This window comes from Crinia signifera, chromosome 2 (assembly GCF_055691185.1).
Source record: "Crinia signifera chromosome 2, ASM5569118v1, whole genome shotgun sequence".
Classification (NCBI taxonomy): Eukaryota; Metazoa; Chordata; class Amphibia; order Anura; family Myobatrachidae; genus Crinia; species Crinia signifera.
The window spans coordinates 219,887,741-219,911,056 of record NC_139218.1 but is presented as its reverse complement, the minus strand read 5'-3'; the positions used below and the strand labels follow the sequence as shown (position 1 = coordinate 219,911,056).

General features: G+C 39.6%; 1 protein-coding gene across 3 annotated transcripts in view; it reads left to right on the top strand.

The window, feature by feature from the left end:
* BRIP1 (BRCA1 interacting DNA helicase 1) overlaps positions 1–23,316 on the top strand; it is a 274,827-nt gene that overhangs the window by 237,355 nt on the left and 14,156 nt on the right. For 2 of the 3 annotated variants that reach the window (XM_083173748.1, XM_083173749.1), the window contains exons 19-21: positions 4,636–4,968; positions 6,462–7,274; positions 8,979–9,107. In XM_083173748.1, coding sequence (XP_083029874.1) covers positions 4,636–4,968; positions 6,462–7,274; positions 8,979–9,034 — 1,202 coding nt within the window. In that variant the 3' untranslated portion in view covers positions 9,035–9,107. Of the gene's footprint in view, positions 1–4,635; positions 4,969–6,461; positions 8,116–8,978; positions 9,108–23,316 lie in introns of those variants that run through there. The other variant, XM_083173750.1, reaches the window with a different exon arrangement.

Genomic DNA, 23,316 nt, shown 5'->3' with positions numbered 1-23,316 from the left:
AATGAACGATCTAGCGCTAAAACACTGAACGACCTAGTTAACGATATCGTACAGTGACGTCACCGCTATGCTGCTCAACATGCAGGCGCTGACGATATTGTTATATTTTACTGCATGTTCAAATGAAAGGGTGGGTCGCTGTTCTGTGGGAGTGTGCATCATTAACATTATAGTGGGTTCACACTAAGCGATATGCACAGCAATATGATTTAAACATATTTTTATCATGTGAACTCAGCTTAAGAAGATAAAAATTGTAGGCTAACGATTTTGCAGGAAGGTTGAATGTATAAATCTATTGTCTATGTATATACTGTAAAAAGGGTGAAAAGAAAACTAGTGGCTAGGTATGTAAGAAGGGACAAATCTAAATCTAATGTCCTTGTGAATATGTAAATTGTGTGTTCTTACATTTGTACTAAATCAATGCCAATCCTTTTCAGTGATAGCAATGTAATCAAATAGGTCTTTATGCAGTATCTATTGTACATAAAGTGCATGTTTTTCATCGGATAGGATATTGTTGTATAGATTGTTTATAGATGCTATTGTTTTATTAAATTTTTAGCATTATATACCTTTTGAAACTAAAACACGGTTCTTACTTCAGCTGTAAAGTGGCTCTGATTGTAGTGTTTGTGTAGTAATCAATGCAGCTGGCGAGGGGGTTAAATGGCGGGGGTCGTTAAATGGCGAGGGTCGCCGAAAACAAGCGACCCTCGCCATTTAACCCCCACACCGGCCGCTCACTGTATTCAATGTTCCGGGGGAACCCTCACTGTCAGATGATGGCAAGAATTCCCCCAAACAGCAAGGTACGTGGCTAATGCAGGGAGCCTACTGCATTTAGCCGAGAGCCTCGCTGTTTTGGCGGCCGCACACGCTGTTTCCACGTTGCTGTAAAAGCCCAGGGGTGAATTTATGAAGCTTGGAGAAGTGTTATCTATCCCCATAAAGAACGTTATGAGCAAGGTGATAATGGTTCAGCCAATCAGCTCTTACCTGTCAATTTACATATTGTAGCTGATTGGCTGAATCATTATCACCTTGCTCATAACGTTCTTTATGGGGATAGATAACACTTCTCCAAGCTTCATAAATTCACCCCCCAGCGAGGTGGAAACAGCGAATACTGTGCGAGCTGTGACAGTGAGCAGTCAGCACTGCTTGCTGTCACAGCTTGCAAAAACCTTTAAATATACATCTTTGTATTTGGTCATTCAGCCATGTTTTGACCGTAGGCCACTAGTTTGAGTTTCTGGGACATTGATATTTAACATATCTATAGGTATGTCTTCATACAGTATGTGCTAAAAGTCAACATACTGTACAGTTAAAGCGCGCAGGAAAACAACATTGTGACTGTCAGTTGCAGTAACTCACTTTGCTTTAAGTTTCTCAGTTAAACACATTAGAATTTAATTTATAAAAGCATGACTGCTGTGCAAATCCGTAAATCCTTAGCCACTGTAGCCAAAAATTTGTTACAAGCAGGCAAGTAATGAGATGGAAACAATAATAAAAAATAAAAATAGATTGCTAATGCTGTTTGTGTATGACCAGTAGGGGGAGCTCAGATTCCATACTACAAAATGAAAATACATCAATTGAAGGTACTCTGAGAAGGACTGTATGTCTAACATACTATGACAGGCATTCATGTACCTTCATATTAATATTACACACTAGGAAACTACTTCCTCGTATACATAAATATCTATCTATAGCTCTGTATAGGGTGGCACTCAATCTGTGTTGATTTTTCCCATGAGGGGAAATATTGGCACTCACCTATTCAATTCTGCTGCTTTTACTTAAAAAGTCGGATTTGACCTTTTTATTTAAACGGCCGCGGATTGCCGAATTCACTTCTGTTTTTCGTCAATCCCGTCTGATTTCGCCGATACGCGGACAAAATGGGACGTTCCGATCATTGGAATCCTGGCTTGAATACCCCCCCCCCCCCCCCCTTAATGTCTGTTGTTGTGTGGAAAGCATTATTATATCCATTATATTTATTATTTCTAAATATCTACACATTGAATACCCCTCATAGAAAGACAAACGGGGCACCAAAGCAAACTTAATTATAACTATAAAACGGCGCAGTATTTTTCTTCAGTGTATCATGGGTGGGGGTGTAGTCTTGGGAACTAGTGGGAAAATTTTTGCGTTTACAAAGACATAAAATGAGTATATAGCTGGACATAATGTTAAACCTTTTCAATGCAAAATAAAGGTAATGTACTGTAGAAGACAAATTTCAGCAAGCATACAGTATAACAAGAAATTCCAATCTTGCACTGTTCTCCAATTTGGCAAGCTTACGGACCTTCCATATATGAACTTAAAGTATCCCTAATATGAGGGACTTAAATGCGGTTAAGAATAACATTTAAAAAAGCATTGTGTAGTATTTCAAGTACCTTACATACTGTAATCTCCACATAGGAATATCAAGATGTGATTCACAGATGTACTGATAATCCCACAATAAAAGAGAGTAATGTGGCCTGTACTCTAGTGTAATGCTAATTAAATTTTAATGACAAAAATAGCAGCAGCAAATTGCCAGAACATTAGATAAGCATTGCTTATCTGCATGAACACCAACCCAGAAAACGCCTTTGCCAGAGAAGTCCGCTCTGAGGTAAGATGGTGGAGACTACTGAAGTGGAATCCCACGAAGCCTTTAGGAGTAATAAACCAGTGGAGCGTTTTATATGTTTAACTGTAGATCTATATATATATATATATATATATATATATATATATATATATATATATATATATATATATATATATAGCTCAGCTGCATTTATCTGCCTTTTTTTTTTTTTTACTGTCTGAAGTCTGTCTTCTAACCCTCTGTGACTAGGGGGCTGAGACAATGGGCTAGAATGGACGTGTGCTCATGTGACGTGGGCGTGCATTCACAATGAAAGCTTAGTAAGGACATGTTCTGGGCTTGTAGTGTTAACATAATGCAAATCTGGCCACTGACATATTTCAAAAGCAGCCTCCTGAAGGGTTCTGATATGTGTCAGCTCTGACCGTGCAACATTTGTAATGGTGACACCTGCTGATCAGTTTAGAATGTGAAAAACACATTAGTTGAGTTGTGGTTAAAAAGACACCTTACATAGCAAGGAACCCATGATTTTCCTGAATGAACAATTGTGGAAGGAAAAACGTGCACATACATTTAAGTGTTGGAATGAATATAAATGTATGTGTGTGTGTTTATTATTGATTTGTAGAGTAAATCACGTGGGTACTTATCTGCTATTGTTCGGCTATCAGCTTTAGTATCACTAATTGTGATTATGTTTTCAGATTACTCTGTATAAGACCCACAATGTGTACAATGATTATTATAAAAAAAAAATGATATACTAGTATCCTAGTCTATAAGGAATACTATTCTGTATGTAATTAAGGACTGACCCCATGTCAGTTTTTGCTTTAAGGTCCATACACACTGAGTGGCTTTCCCCCTGCCCAGCGCCATCAGCGGGGGGAGGACCGCTTTGCAAAAACGCAGCGGGCAGCAGCGCTCATCGATGGGCCATACACACTAGGCGGCTTTAAGCTGAAAGCTGCTCAAAAGTGCTGTTTTGAGCGGTTTTCAGCTCAAAGTCGCCCAGTGTATAGGGGCCTCTAGTCATTTGTTCAATGCATTCTTCATGAACTCCTGATTACAGCAATATGGTAAACTATCAAACTACAGTTGACACTGATGGCTATATCAATAAGAACTGGTTCAGTTCCTCTTTTTGGAATCACTCCTGGTAGGTACAGGTTGTGTAAGCCAATTGTATGGTAAATTCGCACTGCGGATGCAGGTTACAATCCAGAAGCGAACTTGTATACCATTCTCCCGGCAAAGTGGAAGGGGTTTTTGTATGCACTTATTCCTATGTATTGAAAGTATATATTATTATTTGAAATAATCGCAAAATAACTAAAAAATTAGCAACATTTACATCCTTTGAATGTACAATTACAAATATTTTATTGTTCTTTTGAAACACATTTGCTTACTTTTTTCCAATACCTTTGGGAGATGATGCTGACTGATGGTTATTCAGGGCCAGGTTCCTCTCGTTATTCTCATAATATCACCTCATAGAAGCCCCTCCTCATCATCTCATAGAAGCCCCTCCCCATCAATCCCCAAATCATCTATTAGCTATGATGACCACATACAACATTATATAATATTGTCTTACAGATAAGTGCAAAGCCTAAAAAGGGGGCAAAAGAAACTGCCCTGGAGGGTTAAAGTCCCCCAGAATTTGAAGCTTAACCCTTTGAGTGCCAACGTTGTTGTGAGATAGGTGTTATAAATATCCACTAAGAATGCCAGTGTCGCTAAGAGCTAATGTCCGGGGGGGTGGTTGGGTGCAATATTTATCTAGACGTCAAATAATTGACTTGGCTGGATTTGTATTTATTTCATCTAAAAAACAGTTGCTGTGAGCGATGCTGGCATTTTTTCAGATATTTTGAGGATCTCTCACAGCAACGTTGGCATTTTATAAAATGTTCATTGTTTTTTGTGCTAATTTCCAATATAACTTTTGTGTGCACAATATTTACTCTTTTACACATCATATATTTTCTCTTTTACAGGACTCTCAAAATGGGTACGCCAATTAGTTCAGCACCACTCTACGTTTAATAATGCTCTGCAATCTTTGATTGAGTTTTCTAAGAATCAACAGCAGAGGGTACTAAGCCTGGCCAGTGACCAACAATCCCCTCAGGAGCCACCTATCTCTTCCATAAATCCTTCACAAAATTCATCATTGTTGGAAATCACTGTTCATCCATCTGTTAGTGTCTTAGAACATGCAGAAGAAAGAAGATCTATACAGAATCATACAACCCAACCACCTACAATTACAATTTTATCAAGTTCAGACCAGTCAGGATCTGATGAAGACAGACGACTCAAAAATAAAGGTATGCATGCATAAAAGAACATGTTTTGTGAATAGTTAGATATTCCAGCAGACTGGATCATTCAGTGATCACAACATGGTACATCTCGTCCCTATTTTTGGAAAAGTTTAAAAAACTGTATTTCATTTTAGGGTTTTGTATTGTGACATTCATTATTCATCATCCTTTATTTGTTATGACTAAAGGTGCCCATACACGTTACAATCATTGTATACAATATCGCATCTCAGTTTTGCGATGAGATCTAGTACAAAAAGTATGTGCACCACATACTTTTTGTACTAGATCTCATCTCATCGCAAAACCGAGATGCGATATTGTATACAATAATTGTGACGTGTATGGGCACCTTAAGACCTGCAGAACTTTGCAGTCAGGCTTACAAATCCTAAAAATACAAAAGCATGTGCTGATGTTGTTGATGAAAGAAGTGCAAGCATGAGAGCAGGTTGAGAAGGCCTTATAGTCTAAAGGGAGGGCGGGTAGAAGCTGGAATGAGATGAATGGAGACTAGACTATAGCTGACATAGCAAATGTGGGTAGGATAGGCTATAGTGAAAAGAAGGGTTTTGTGAGCGCACTTGAGAGATAGAAGCTGGCAAAGATTGAGTGGTTAGGAGGGTTGGGGTAGGGAATTATGTTGCAAGAATATGGCTGTTGTAAAATTAGATACTTGTCTGAAATAATTTGTAATATATTCATTACACTTTGTATAATTGGAACACCATAATCGTGTAAAGGAGGATTACTTGAGGTCATGTGGTCACAATACACAAATGAGATTTAGTGGGTCACATAACTCAGAGGTAATCTGCTACATTTCCACCAGGAAATGGTGGACATTTTTGTTGATCACATGGTAACCAGTCATAGGCCTGATTCTTATTTAGAAGTAAAACAAATACAGCAAGTAACTTTGTGTCTGGGACAAATCATGTTGCAATGTAAGGGGAGCAAATACATTTACTATATTTTCTTTCTGTGCAGAGTAAATACTGGACAGCTTTATTCTTTTGCTACCATTAAGATTTTAGTTTGGACACACTCCACCTAAATATAATTTTCTCTGCAATAGGGTGTTGCCCAGGTGAACAGTTGCTGTACCATCTTATATATTTTTTTCTATTGCTGGCTTTCTAAATCAGAATCTGGCCCATAGTGAATATGGATAAAACATTTTTGTTAAGATGACTCAAGATTCAAAGATGTCCCAACGCTATATGTCCTGGTCACCCTTCTCTCAGGGTATGTCGCACAAATTCTGGCAAAACCCCCACAGTGTCTGCTTCAAATATTTCCATATCATTGCAACAGAAAGCGCTGTAACTGAGTAGGAAAGCAAGCACATATTTGCCCACATCACCTTAGGTGTGTCACATTGGGCAGTACTATTTAAAAAGATTTTATAAATTATTATTATAGTTTGTAATGTAGGCTGTCGTTTTTTTTTTTTTTTTTTTCATTTTTCTTTCTTTCTTTCAATCAATCAACAGGTAATGCCGAAGCTTTCAGAGCACAGAGATCTCAAAATACAAACACCAGAAGAGGCAAAACATATCGCTCCAATAAACAAGTAACAGAGACATCTGAAAAGAAAAAATTAAGTGAGAAAAAACAGAAATCCTCTTTCTATTCCTTGTTTACCAAGAGTCCCCTTACATCAACTCCAATACCTGCATCTTCAAGGAGAAGCAACTTCCCAGATACCAACCTGGGAAACAGTAACACTTATGGCAGTGGAGATTTTATGGAAGGATGTCCAACCCAAACAGATAAAGTTATTTTTGACAGGTCTGGAATACTAGATGGGGCCAATAATATAGAACTTCCTGAACATTTGTGTAATGTGGTTCCACTTTTTCACGACAGCACAAACAATAATGATACTGCGACTGAGAAAAATGATTTCTCGGTTTCAGAGACACCTGAGAATGAGATGGAAGAAGAACACACCATCCATTTTACTCCTGAACTATTTGAGAATGAGATTCAACCATGCAGTTCTACTCCTGGGAAACAAGAGATTTCAAAGCTTTTTAAATTTGATGATGATTGCACTGGGGAAATCCCACATGAAAAAGGGGACAGAGATGATGCCAAGTTAGATTTTTGCCATGTAAGCGGGCCAGAAAATGATGTAAACACATGCAATGTTAGCACCTTTGTAAACAATGAGAGCATGGAGCAAAGTGAATGTTATTCCAATGGAACACAAAGAAATCCAGGGAAATTAGCTGGTGTAGACAACAGCCAGCTTCAGGGAAGAGAGAGAAAAAAGAATAGACTTTCTCGTTCCAAGAACAAAGGTTTGTCTTCCTTTGTTATAAATTGACTGTATTGTAATGGAATTCAAGATACAATTACTAGGAACATATAATTACATATCTTATTATATTGTGAAAACCTCAAATGGACGAATTTCTTGTATGTTCTAGGGCTGAACAATTTCAGGAGCTTACACATTACATTACATGCAAATCTACTGCTGGTGCCTTATAGACCAACACCAACCAGGTGCTATCCAATTAGCCCTGAAGCCGGCACTCATTTGGGATGTTGTTTGGTCTGCATCTGGCATCTTTTTCCAATTGAGGCTGTGAAAACACATAGACTTTTCACATATTCTATTGTCCGATTAAAAAAAGGGGGGAGGTTAATTGAATAGCCCCAAAAAAAATTGTTACAAAAAAAATTCCTAGAGAAAACCCTCCCCATTTTTCAAGCTTGAAAATAGTTTGGGCCTAGATAAATAAACCCTTCCCCCTCATCGTATGGGTTAAAATTTCAGTGGCTTTTCATTTGGCTCCATAAAATAAAAATGTAGCTACCACATTTGTCTGAGCCGGTTTATACTTTATTGTATCATTGTACCTAACCATATATAGTTCTATCCTCATGGTAAGTGTTTTACCAGCATTAAAACAAGAAATATCTGACGTTCATAAATTTCCAATTAATGATCATACAATGTTAAAGCATCATTTGGGTATAATATAAACAACCTGCTTGGTTATTGGCAGGAGGTTCCAAAGCTTCATGCAGTATTTGACCATCAAATAAAATGAAACCAGATTGTTAATTAACTCAGCTTAAAATGTACCATATAAAAAATGGTTCTATAAACATAAAAAGCATACAGAGAATGAACCCAAATGTTGTTGTTTTTTTTTTTGCTTTTTTTTTTTTACTGTTATATTCTGGTTTGAATAAAAATCTGACATCATGGGTAATGCATTAAAGTACATTGGATTTGAACTTCTGGTCTTTATTTCCATGTTATTGATAGCACTGATCACTACTGGAATCCTTCAGTTTATCCTGAGTCAGCCTTCTAAAAGCAAGTGCAATGCTACCTATTATACACAGCCCACAACAGGATGATGGGTGCAATACATTTTATCCACACTTGTGCAATGCACACATCAGACTATAAGCAATGGTCATGTTATAAAGTGTCAGCACTGCATAACAAATGGAATTTATATTTGCTAATATGTCCAGTAAACTGGTGGGTATAATACAGCTCACTGCAGTAGCCCTCACATCTACGCAACTCATAACTGCACATAGATTCTTCTACTGAACACTGAGGAGCCCGGTTTCTGGCTGACCACTACACACACCGTAATGTGTATGCTACCATGGAATCCTGAACAGAAAGAGCTGTAAAATATGATTATTATTAATTACTGTAATATTATGTTTTTGTTAAATTGTTTTCCTATAAAAATATGAAATTGAGAAATTGGCAGGATTTATGTAAATCTGTAATGTAATGAAAACCATTAAAAATATATATATAACTACAATTTTCCTTTTTTTGATCACATTTGAAAAAATACATCTCTTTATATCGAATAAATGTATCAATTTGTTTAATTTTGATCATTACTACGATAAACCATCGTTAGATAATTTTAATGTTTAATAGTCTGAAGTATAGAATTTTGCACCTCAGGGAAATGTTGGGCTAACTATCTACCTATGTTTTTTCTGTACTACAAAATTAGCAATAGCTGCTGACCACAAGTGCAGTAATGAGTCATCATACAACTATACTTTCTAATCTCTCCATTTTTATGAGTCAGCCATGACAATCGGATGCAAAAAATAGTGTGAAGCAAGGGCTGGCATCACTGGTGAGTAGCATTATTTAGCAGATTAGGGTATAGGCTTTGGGCAAAATAGTACTTTGAGGCCAACACTAGTATTATACGCATTGCAAAACTTAAACTAGGTTAGAAATTTTCAATTTAGTGCTACTGTACATAAAAAAAATGGAATCCCTAAAACACATGTATAATAGATTGCATGACATTCACCAAAATAGTTTACAATCAAATTCCATGGGGGAAATTTACTAAGATGTGGATTAGACTTCACATGGGATGTTGCTATGGGCAACCAATCAGAATCTACTTATTTATTTAGCACCCTCTAGAAGATAGTAGACAGGATCTGATTGGTTGCCCATAGCAACATCACATGTGAAGTCTAATTCACATCTTAGTAAATTTCCCCCCATGTGTTCTAAAGTTGCATTTTGCTGGAAATTCAACCTAGATTAAGATACATTTAACACCAGCAACATAAAATTATGTATGTTGCTAGATTTATTTTGGAATATCTAATAAATCCCTCAGCTAACCATTGTTGCTACCCAATTCAGTTACAGTAGCTGCGGGTTTCTGTGCAGCCTCTGCAGCTTAAAGGAAAAATCTGCATTAAATGTACCCCTCTGCATTTAACAAGAAGGGAATCTATTAGATTCTGCATTTTACACGGAATCAGCGGCAACCAAAGGTTTTAATAAATGGGGAAATGGCTAAATAATTGAATAGCTCTGGGTGTAAAACTTGGATCTTTCCCCTAACTAAGGGTTTGGTTCAGACCAGTTTGTTAGGCTGCGTATGTTCACAGCCTGCCGCCCAAATCCCTGCTTTTGCATGCGAGGAGATGTGTATGGATCCCATCCTCGTGCCCAATATTTATTTTTCAAACACTGCCTTTTCTTTAATATGGGCCACATAGTCATGTCTATTTTAATTTAGAACATGTGAGAGGTTATCTCAGTTATATAACCTGATTGCAGAAAGAGGCGGATTGTCCTTAATGATATCCAGTTTGTTAGTTCTTTTTTACTCAATAATTGACACCATTTTTTATGGCAATTTATAGTTCAAAATGGAAAGCACAAATGAAAGTGATCTTAGCCAGTAATGCTGTAGCTCTGGGAGAAAACCAGACTGAAAATATGTCTCAGAATGTGAAAGATCCCATCATAGGTAAACACTGAGACGTGTTATTTTTTCTGACCATACAGGGAATATTTCTTCCATAACTGAGGAAACACATCAATCATGTAAACAGTAGAACAGGTTCGGTCTCTTCCTGTTACAGCAGCCAATAGTCATAAATCCGATTTAACTGCAGCGTTTTCCACCCTATGAAAAGGCAATTTTCTTCCAAATAAAAGTTTTAAAAAGGACCAATTCCTTGAGACACTAGAATAACCTTAAAATGAATGCTATCTAATGAACGTGATAAAATCTCCAGTTCAGGCATGTGTTACAGAATATTTACATATAATGTACAATACATTGTTTATAATCAGTTCTAAATTTACAAAGTGTTTATCACTGAAGATAATTTGGGTGTGTGGGAGGGAATTCAGAGTGTTGGATAAAATGTGAAAGGTCATTGCCTGATGGACTGGTGGTAGATTGGGGAAACACAGAAGATCTAAGAATTCTTATAGTATAAGCTGGGGTTCTTCAAGTACCCACCAACAGGGCATATTTTTTTGGATATCTTTAATGTGAGTTAATATTTTTTGCTTGTGTCGACCTGTGCACCCCCGCTTATCGTTTCTTCCCATCTACTGTACTCCACGTCAGATGGCCAGACATGATGCTGTAACCTTCTTTTCGTACAGAGGATCATGTAGTGTGTTCACAGAAGTGATCTACCATTGGGGCAGCTGTATTAAGACAGGTGAAGTGATAAAGTAAAAGGTGATAATGCAGCAACCAATAAGCTTCTTACTGTCAAGTTACAGGCATGGTTTTTTAAAATGACAGGTGCTGATTAGCTGGTGCAATATCACCTTCCACTTTATTACTTCACCAGGATTAATACATCTGCCCCACTGCGCGGTACTGGCCCATCACTATATATATTCTACTTTCACTAATGTAGTGGTTGGAAATAATAATAATGTATATAGTAATAATAATTTTAGTATCTCAAATTTATAGTTTTCAGACCAACTGTACTTTTAATGAGATGAAATTTGACACCATCCTAAATGCCACATTATTTCAATTATTCTATATTTAATTTAATGCAACATCTCACATAAACTTACACAGTTTTCTTTAATAACTTACAGCATGGTCTTGTCAGACTCTGTACAGCATGATTGCAGTAAAATATTCAGAGAGGGAAAAGTTAATCATTTAGAGGCTAGAAACACACAATTCCCATATTAGTCTGTTAATGCCTGGTTACACCCTTTCGTGATGTGATACAACAGCAGTGGGCATTCTGTTTTCTCTGTATTCCTTCACTTAAAGAAATATAGTCGCTTTTTGGTTCATTGTCCTTCAAATAGAAACCGGGAATTTGATATAAGAATATACAGATACATTTACTTTGGTCTTTTATATATTTTTATACAGCATTATACAAAATGTTTTTCCAAAACAGGTTCCCTATGCAGATGAGTTTACAATGTAATTTTTATCACAGTGGTCCTAATTCACGTGTGCTTGGAGTTGCTTGGAAGCAGCAGTGATAGCACTGTATAGTAATGCAGGAGGCAGCATGTGTTACATTCTAACCGGCTTCCTAGGACGCAGCATACGATCTCTCACTCAACATCAGACAGCTAACAGCATCCATGGGGCCATACAAGCCACCCATAACAGTGCCCAGGAAATCTCTTTCCAACTTTTTCCTAACCTTTTTCCTCAGCATAAACAGCAGCAACACTCCTCCATTTTCACAAACAGAAGCCGACACCCCCTCTCGGCTCCTCATGAGGACAGAAGACTGTCTCTGCATCCTGTGCCGCAAGACCCGATCGCTCAAGCACAGAGCAGTACTGAACATTGGTACTTTGCGACGATGGGCGCAGCTTCAACATCAGGCCTAGTATTGCTACTACATCTGACTCAGGCCTAGTATTGCTACTACATCAGAATCAGTCCTAGTATTGCTACTAGATCTCAATCAGTCCTAGTATTGCAACTACATCTGAATCAGGCCTAGTATTGCAACTACATCAGAATCAGGCCTAGCATTGCTACTACATCGGAATCAGTCCTAGTATTGCCACTAGATTTGAATCAGGCCTAGTATTGCCGCTAGATCTGATTCAGGCCTATTATTGCCACTACATCTGGATCAGGCCTAGTATTGCTACTAGATCTGAATCAGGCCTAGTATTGCTACTACATCGGAATCCGGCCTAGTATTGCTACTACATCGGAATCCGTCCTAGTATTGCTACTACATTGGAATCAGTCCTAGTATTGCTACTACATCGGAATTAGGCCTAGCATTGCTACTACATTGGAATCAGGCCTAGCATTGCTACTACATCGGAATCAGGCCAAGTATTGCTACTACATCTGAATCAGGCCTAGTATTGCTACTTCTGGAAACTTGCTCTTCATTTCAGTTCAGTTCAGACTTCTCCCAAATAACTGTTTGAGGTGTAATTGCGATATTATTTTCTGCCTAATTCTGAGAATAGCTCAGTTAAATTTCTAATGATATGTATAGCAGCTTTTGGGATGCTGTCAAGTCCCTTATTGCCAGAAGCCATCCTTTTCTTTCTTGCTCCATACCACTCTTAAGCTGCCCATACACAGCCCGATACGGGCGTGCGTTGTGGGCTTAAATAGCACACATCGCATTGCATGTGCATGCGTTGTGCATGCGATGCAATGTGATGAGAACTAAGTACAAAAAGTATGTGCAAGCACATACTTTTTGTACTGTGTGATGAGGTGCCGTGGGAGCGCGCACCTCAAAGCAAGGAACGCACAGCCCGACATCGGGCCGTGTATGGGCAGCTTTAGACCTTCTGCGTATTAGGGTTACAGCTCCATTGGGTCTGCTAATTAACGCAAAACACACCTAAATTACATACACCTGACCCCAATATTAACAAATGCTGCAGGCTATTTAGTGAAATAACTCATTTGAGTACCTGCAAGCCATAAACAGCCCTGAAATACGGTGGAAGGTTCACTTTCTACACCATTTCAAGGTAGGATTTTGTCTAGTATTTATTAGTCCAAATACACATGTTGGAATATGTGGAATTAGGTGTCTTTTAACCATCTACACCCTTAATGCAAGTGTGCCTGTCATGTTAGGACAACAGGATACACAATTCATAGGAGTCGACATGTGTCGACTTTCTCAATGCAACACAAACATACACTTCCCATTATTTATTTATACACCTCAATCACGTCTAACAGCAACAATTTCCCAATTATCCAAATAATTGGTGCTCCATACAAGTGACGCATACGCAACCGTGCTCGGCCAGACACTCCCGCTTACGATCAGAGCAGCTCGCTGTCTCCGATCGATAAGGTTAAGAACCGGAAATCACAAAAAAGGATTGGCAACAACCTGCGCTCACACGGAACGGCTGCTAGAGGATCACACCAATGAGGGCTACCAAACCCAACAATACATGCAATACAGAACGAGAAATGGATCCCCACAGCGCTATTCACAGGATTTTCTCTTTCTTAATATCTTTATTATTCAACCAATTATCTCCAGGTTGTTCAGGCCACAGGAAAAAGAAAAGAGAGTCTCTTGGTTATCATCAACATAAAATAGATGTATTCTTAGATGGTTGACCACCACTACAACTCACCTAGACTGGCTAGGAGAAGTACAGCTCAAGGTTTCTTTTTATAAGGCATCAGTTAGGTACTCATATGAAAATCAACTCACCTAGGGCATACACCCTATGTACATCCAAAGGTTTCTTTTATTGAAGCATACACCGGGACACTTGTATTTCATCCAAGGTAAAAAACGTCACAATTTATTAATAAAACAGGAAACTCCAAACATCCACTATTGCCACGTCCTAGTTCCCTCACCCGGAATAAGGGAAGATCAGGGGCAGCAAGTCCAAAGAGTGTTACCAAGGAGGGGTGTCTAGAGTCCTGAATAAAAGTCTTTTAAAACACCGAGCAGTCCTTCCTCAGGGTGTGGTACAATTTTAAAAAAGGTCCTGGGGGGTTTATATACCCTAAAGCCTCCAGTGACATGTAAAACCCGGCTAAAACCTCCCATTCATAAAGCATACATATAAACCTAAAACAATACATATCCTATTCCAATCACTTGTAACATTAATAGCATCTACATATATACATCTCTAACTGTAAAACGCTAGGGAATAACTCCCATACAATGAAGGATTGCGCTGTATATACAATCTGTAATGATCCAGTCCCATTATTTCACCGGCGGCGTCCGTTCCCCGTACTTCCGCTTCCGGGAGCGGACGTCACATCCGTGCTATGGACCGCATCTGCGGGTCATCAGTGGTCTCCGTCACATCCGGTTTTGGTGTTATTCGGATCTTTGTTTTGTCTGGAACGCAAACTGGTTGGTATCCTGGAAACCACAGATCAACTTCCGGTTTCAATATGATGGAGATCGTGTTTTCTTGTGATTGACACCGCAGCCAAATCGCAGTTTTAAACGGCCATCATGTATGCATAAAAACATAGAAAGGGGGAAATGTCAGAAAGGTACATAGTGCCAACATAGTCATATAATATTTACACAAGAAAGCATTTCAATTCAAAATCGGCATTTAAGCCGCGCGGAGCCAAAGTTTTTAAATTATAAATCAAACGCATTTCTATTTGTGACAATCTGACATCCCTATCATCCTTCCTCCAATTGGGACATATTACTTTGATGCCACAAAATGATTTTATATGACTTGGGTCACTTCCATGATGATTTTTAAAATGATGTGATACATTGTGTGTTTCCACACCCTTTCTGATATTTCTCACATGTTCTGCGAGACGCACTTTTAGTGCTCTGGAAGTCTTTCCTATATACTGTTTGTCACATGAACAGCACAATAGGTAGATACAATATTTGGTGTCACAGGTGATGAAATCTTTTATTACAAAACCTCTCCTGTCTGATTGGATTTATATTCCATAAGTTTGTTGCTACTGGATTTACATGTTTTACAGGTGCTGCACCTATAGAGACCCTTTGATTTAATATTGTTGCCACTCTTAGGTACATTTATGGCACTCCTCACTACCATATTTTTGATATTGTTCGCCCTCCTATATATGAATTGAGGCTTAGGTCCTACATGTTTCTCCAGAAGGGGGTCATTATTGAGTATGCCCCAATGTTTTCTTATTATTCTTATTATTTGTTCAATTTGTTTGTGTTGTGTATTGAACATATGACTATGTTGGCACTATGTACCTTTCTATGTTTTTATGCATACATGAACGGACGCCGCCGGTGAAATAATGGGACTGGATCATTACAGATTGTATACAGCGCAATCCTTCATTGTATGGGAGTTATTCCCTAGCGTTTTACAGTTAGAGATGTATATATGTAGATGCTATTAATGTTACAAGTGATTGGAATAGGATATGTATTGTTTTAGGTTTATATGTATGCTTTATGAATGGGAGGTTTTAGCCGGGTTTTACATGTCACTGGAGGCTTTAGGGTATATAAACCCCCCAGGACCTTTTTTTAAATTGTACCACACCCTGAGGAAGGACTGCTCAAGTTCAAAACGCGTTGGTGTTTTAAAAGACTTTTATTCAGGATTCTAGACACCCCTCCTTGGTAACACTCTTTGGACTTGCTGCCCCTGATCTTCCCTTATTCCGGGTGAGGGAACTAGGACGTGGCAATAGTGGATGGTTGGAGTTTCCTGTTTTATTAATAAATTGTGACGTTTTTTACCTTGGATGAAATACAAGTGTCCCGGTGTATGCTTCAATAAAAGAAACCTTTGGATGTACATAGGGTGTATGCCCTAGGTGAGTTGATTTTCATATGAGTACCTAACTGATGCCTTATAAAAAGAAACCTTGAGGTGTACTTCTTCTAGCCAGTCTAGGTGAGTTGTAGTGGTGGTCAACCATCTAAGAATACATCTATTTTATGTTGATCATAACCAAGAGACTCTCTTTTCTTTTTCCTGTGGCCTGAACAACCTGGAGATAATTGGTTGAATAATAAAAATAGTAAGAAAGAGAAAATCCTGTGAATAGCGCTGTGGGGATCCATTTCTCGTTCTGTATTGCTAAGGTTAAGAACCGTCCGTGTACGGCAGCGTACGCTCATATGCACACCACTCCCCATTGTCGGATGTTCGCACCGTCCGTGTGCAGATTTTCTGTGGGCAGAATCACGCTCGCTGAAAGAATGCAGAATTTGTTCAGAGGGTCCTTAAGCACGGCGGTCCGACCGCACCAAGCCGAATAAGGCCCTTATTCTCAGGTGCTTTGGAAACCTAAATAATTATCAATGCAAATAAAATGGCTCCTAATCTTTGTTATTCCCGCTGAGCGTTTAGTTTGTACAGCAAATGTCTGGAGTTTGACAAAAACAATTGTGAAGTAAAGTAACTGAGCTTGAGTGGTACTGTCTGCTGATGTGCCAGGTGCATCATGTATAACTGTGTGATCAGCTGTCACTAGCAGTACATATAATTTGTTTAGAATAAAAAAAGATGAAAATCAATTTTTATTTGTGTTTTTAGCAAAAATGTGATGAACAGAAACAAAGTTTAAACTGACAAGTATTCTCCAGTGACTGCTTCAGATGTATGAAGTTTTTGGACTGAAATTACTGTAAAAGTAAACATTTATAAGGAATAATAATTATGCTGCTCAAGGTACAGTAAATGAAAAATGGTCTGGAGCTACAGAAACACAACTTTCATTATGTTTCACCACAGCCCTCATGAAGACATATATGGTGAAATTTAATAGGAAGAGAGATTCAGAAAGTGAGAGATTTGGTAAGAAATCTCCAGTTTTTTGAAAGCAGCAATCATTTATACTTCAAATTCAAATTGGTTTTTCATGGTAAATGATTGGCGCTTTAACAAAAATGGAGATTTCTTACCAAATCTCTCATATTCTGAAGCTCTTATCTTATTAAATTTCCCCCACAATCTTGCTAACTATATGAAAATAACTTTGGAGGGCCAGGGGGTGAAGCTAGGCTTTTTTTTTTTTTAACCAAGGACAATTAATCAGCTGGACTCCCTCACTGTTATCACCTACACTAATGCGGTCTGTGAAGTGGTCTGTGTGCAGATCATTCAAGATACTAGAGATCTGCAGAAGTGTGTCTTGACTGGCTGCAGCCATACTAAATACAATGGCTACAGGTACACTTGCAGTAAAACAAACACTTCCTGTATAAGTGGATAGCAATGACAAAACTTCCAGATGCAGAATATAACTACTCTCAAGGAAGTGTTAAATTGTCGTACAGGTATCTAACACCAGTGTAAATTGCCCCATTTTTCCTTTTTTAATGCACTTTTGTATTTTTCAAATGATATGCACGATAACATAAATTATATTATTGTGCATATCCACTAGTGTGTGCCTACTATTGTTAACGATACATGCTTATACTGGTCGCTAACGATCCCCCCTTTCATCTGAACATGCAGTCAAATCTGTCCTACATAATCAACAACTACATGTTTGGCAGGGGGATCATCTGACATCATATGTAACATGTGCAGGGGGGGGGGGTAAACAACACCAAATTACACATAGCTCTGAGCACGGCATTGTGAGGCTGCCTTATCAGGAAGGTCATGCACATTACTCATAACTTTCTGCTTCCCACCACACACACACATCCCACGCCTGGGACACAAGCCCCACCAGCTCCCAATAGTTTTGCCTATGCAGCAGGCCGTATGCAGTTCTCTTTCTACACCTAACCACCACTGGTACATGACAAGCCTTGCCTCATCAGGTTTGCACTGAAAACCATAAACTGCTTTCTACTAATCAACCAAATAGAATATCTACCAAATACCTGGAAATATGGGAACTTTTTGCAGAGTTGGAAAAGGGTCCACATTACTGAACCGTGAAGTGTATGGCAAAATTATATACTGTATTTACATATACAGTATATGCAGAATTGTCTGAATTTTGAAATGTGTATGTGTCCGTATGGTCAGCACCTGATTTGCGGCAAGTCCTTATTAGGATATATTTGCACCTGCCTCATAAAGTATGGTATATGTAAATGTGTCTACATGGGCTGCATTTGAGTGCCAAGTAATGTATCAAAATAGGTATGAAAATTGCCAAGCAAACCTTTTTATTAACCTTTTGAGAGCCAACGTTGCTGTGAGAGATCCTCAAAATATCCGTTAAAAATGTCAGCATCACTCACAGCAACGTTTTTTTTGTTGCAATACAGATGGAGCGTCTCTCATCATTTCTGCCAGCTCGCCATGGCGGAGATTCTGGCGTTCCAATTTTCTTCTTGCGCTCCCGTCCACCAAGGGGCATGGGTGCACACCATGCAATACAATCCCCCACCACTGGGTGGCTAATGCTCCATTAATCTAGCGTCGGAGTGATATACTGTACTGTGCCAATGGAACCGAGCCATTTGCCGAACGGAGCACGCTTACAATGCAGTATGCGACGCTCGTGCGTTATGAGACACTCGTGCGTAATAAGATGCCTGTGAACATCGCTGCAAGCAAATGGGCTGTGTAGTGTAATGATCCTATAGGCAATATTTACCTTCACGTTCACGTAGCCATTGCTGAATATTTTGAACATTGGGGCATTAAAGCAGTGTAGAACATTGGGACATTAGTGTAATAATTTAAAAAAAGAACAACCAGGGGAGGTGGGAGTCGATGAGTTGAATACTGTACATTACAGCACTTTACCTCCAACAGCGCTAATCACAATCATCTGAGACGCTCATGCGACTCGGGTTTCTCTAACAACGCTACGGTTGTAGGACATCCCTTGTGCCAACTACAGTAGCATGTAATTACCCCATGGCAACAGGCATGTAATGACCACATTGAAAACAAATGCTTTAGGAAATCCCCCATGGCAACAAGCATATACTGTACAGTAATCACCACATTAAAAACACATAGGAAAACATTGCATCGCATGTCCTGCATGCGTGGCAAGAGGACGCGGATTACTTGTACTTGTACATGTATTCCGCGTCCCCTCGCGGTGCTTGCTGCGCTTGCCACGCTTCGGGCTCGGTGGCTCGCTACGCTCCCCACACTATATAAAATCAACTCCCCGCCGACGTGGATAGTGGGGTAATGAAAAGGTCAGAGGAACCGTTCCACCGCCGCTCGCCACGCTTCGGGGTGCCGTGGATAGTGTGGGGGGGGTGCGTTAAACCTATTTTGGGGACATACAATCATATTATTATTGTATACCTAATGTCATGGCATCGCACACCCTATGAAATCGCATGCGATCGCATTCGATTTTGCAGCAGATGCGATGGCCCGGGGCTGAGAGAGCAGTGAATAAATTACATAGGAAGATTGCATCGCACATTGCATGGCCCTAAAATGGCCCATGCAATGCGATTTCCCTACGCAGAATAGCCCACTAAGCAAATTGCTTAGTGGGCGCCGTGCTATGAATCAAGTACCGATTTTTTAAGCTTAGTCAAGTGATAATGTGGCTGATATTTTATCACCAGCCAATCAGCTCCTGACTGTTAACGTACAGGCTTGGTTTGAAAAATAATAGGTCGGAGCTGATTGGCCGCTGATAAAGACCAGACACTTTATCACTTCACTGAGCTTAATAAATCTACCCTTAAGTCTCTGGCTACTCTGAGCCTGCAAAGAGTGGTGACCTGTGAAAGAATTATTTGATGGTGAGCGTCTTACAAATGGATTTAGACATTTTCGCATGGCTTCAAAGTCTTTGCGGTTTCACGGCGGCACTGTGATTTTCATACGATATCGCATGCGATTTGATGTGCGATTCGATTTAGTACCTGTTCATAACCCCACTATCCACTACGGCATGGAGTTGATTTTATATAGTGTGGCGAGCCACCGAGCTCAAAGTGTGGCGAGCGGACGCGGATTACTTTACATGTATTCCGTGCCCCTTTGCAGGGCTCGCTGCGCTCGCCATGGAATACAGGTAAAGTAATCCGCGTCTCCTTACGGGGCATGCTATGCTCGCCATGCTTCGGGCTTGGTGGCTCGCTGCGCTTGCCACACTATATAAAATCAACTCCATGCCGTAGTGGATAGTGGGGTCTTTGCTAGGCATTCACATCTATCATACGGTGTACACATTAATTTGAAAGGCGATATTTGACTATAACGGGGCAGTATCTACCTGATCTGCACATTTGCAGCCGTTAGGTCTGAATGGGCCCCTTTATCCTGGACAGTTCTTAAAATAGATGAGTCATAAACTTGATTGGTCAAAACTATCAAATTGTTTTGTATCATGGGTTAATGCATGGTTCTTCAAACTGCGTCCCTCCAGATGTTGTGAAACTACAAATCCCAGCATGCCTTGCCACAGTTTTAACACTTCCTTATAGCAAAACTGTGGCAAGGCATGCTGGGATTTGTAGTTTCACAACATCTGGAGGGCTGCAGTTTGAAGACCCATGTTAATGTGTCGACATGTTGCGTCATTCCATACTGAATCCATGCACTATATACGCTAAACACACGCTGAAAGCACCCCCGACAGATCCTTTTCCCAGTGTAATGAAGTATAATAAAGTGGATAATAAGGTCTACAAATAATGTTTAGGTTTTCTTTAAATACTGTGCTCTGTTTGTTTTGCATTCAAAATATTGACTTCATCAAAATGATTTCCAACACCTTGGTATGCAATGCTGACAAGAATTCTCTGCTTACACCGTAACTATTTACAACCTTTCAAGCGTCTCTGTAGGCTCAGCTCCTGGCTTCCCTTTCCCCATTCTTCCTCATGTGCTGTTGATAGATATTACTTTCTATACATTTGACTGGCCGTCTTCTAAGTGATTATGTGCTCCACCATCTCTTGTAAGGGATACACATGAATGATTTCTATTGTTAATGTACAGCTTTAGTTACAGATATTTACTCCTAGACCTATCGTATATTATTTCTAGAAAAAAATCAAGCAAAAGTTTATAGTTTTATTTTATCATTTTTATTTATAAAACTTTGTACACAAGGGGTCTGCATCGCAATACAGAGAACAAACAGTACAGTACAATGCAGTAGGCAAATCACAGCACTACAACTGGAGAGGAACTAGATGGGAGTGGGTAAAGAGACACTTGCAGTATACAAGGCAAAAGTTAATAATAATTTTATTTAAATTGTGTTTCTTTCCAGCAGGGCTAGTCACTTTCAAAAACAGAGCACAGAGGTTTAGTATTACAGTAAAATCTACAAAACAGGGAACATAGGGGTGGCAAAGGAGATGGCGGAGAGGGTACTGAACACCCAAGAGAGGAAGGAAGAAAGAGAAGAGATCAGGTGAGGTAGAATTGAGTGTCGTTAGCATAGAGGTGATACTGGATGCCAAAGGAACTCATAGTCACCCAGTGAGGAATTGTACAGAGAAAATAAATCCGAGGACCAAGAACCAATCCTTGGGGGGACACCGATGGAATAGATGGATGGGGGCAAGGTTAACAAGACATTGAAACAGAAAAGGAGTGGTTGGCAAGGTAGGAGGTGATGGGGGCAAGTTTAACAAGACATGGAAACAGAAAAGAAGTGGTTGGCAAGGTACAGTAGGAGGTGAACCAAATAGGGACGGTGTCATAGACCCATAGTCTGAAGACTGCACAGTAGGAGAGGATGTTCAATGCTGTCAATGGTGCAATGAGGTCAAGGAAGATGAGGGAGAAGAAGAGACCCCTGGATTTTCCCAAGAAATGATCGTTAGTAACTTTGACCAAGGCAGTTGGTATTGTGACCCTAGGCATCCTGATCGCCGGCATGCTCAACACATCACCTTTCAGATGTTATTTGAGTGCGACAGATGGATCATTCCTGCAGTTGAGCCACAAACAGCCCCTTCTCAACGTGCCAGGTCCTGTGAGAATTTGCTAGCACTGGATGTATTTTTGTGGCAAACGTTTCTTAATCAAAATGCTAGGCTAATTTGCAGTGCCCTGCAATCAGGTAATCAAAGCCCTGTGCAAGACTGGGTATGACTTGTGAAAATTACACTCATCGGCGATTAGCATCAAATCCATTCGCAAGCCACTCACAGCCAATTATGGTACTTATGTATTATCTGGGCTCCCATGTTAAATGCACCCCATTTTTTCATACCCCTACTATCCATCTACGCATGGAGTTGATTTTATATAGTGTGGCGAGCGACCGTGCCCGAAGCGTGGCGAGCGGACGCGGTCTCATAAGAAAAACGGGAGCCCAGATATTACATAAGTACCCAAATTATTTTTCCAGTGGGTGCAGTCTGTGTAGCCCAGGATTTACTTGGCAGTCTGATTGGGGCTTGATCAGACTTCATACAACTTCCCTTCAAATGCCTGGGCACACCTTCGTTTACTCTGACACTCCAGAAAGTTTCCGGTTATCACGCCCAAATGCTGGCTTTCTCTCAATCAACTTACAGCTAGTGATTAAAAAAGTATCAGGATTTTACCACAAGATGGCCCCATGCATGCTTACTATGGGCTGTATGTAAGCCTAGCGAATTCGCTGCCGTCCGATCAGGTCTGAATGACCTCCTCGTTCACACACAATATACAAGTGTTATACATCATATTAATCAGCACAGTCTCCTGTTGTGTCATAGTCGCATTGCATAATGCCCGGTAGAGTTGCACGAGACCTTGCTTCTCCCTCGTGCGAGGCCTTTCATGCTGTGTAGCGTGTTGAGACTAGATGGACACATCTGTAGGTTCACCTTGTAAAGATAATAAAATACTATTCTTTGTTGTGGCAAGGGTCACTGCAAGCATTTGGTTGGAGTGTTTTCTTAGTAGAACATGTGATTCTTGCATTATATAAGGGATTAGAACTACTTAGTTAACAGACTATTCACTGGGGCTGCCAAGACTTTGACACTGTACAGTAAGAAACACCACACAGCTAGATGATGTAAAGGCTTGTATGATTAGCTGCTTTTAGATTTGCAATTAGAGCTGTTAATTACTGCTCTGAGCAACACTTTCAAAAGACACCATTCTGCAGCATGTGTGAAATAGCAAATAGAATATGTAATGTGTCCGTACTTTCTTGGATTGAGATACAAGTTCACTAA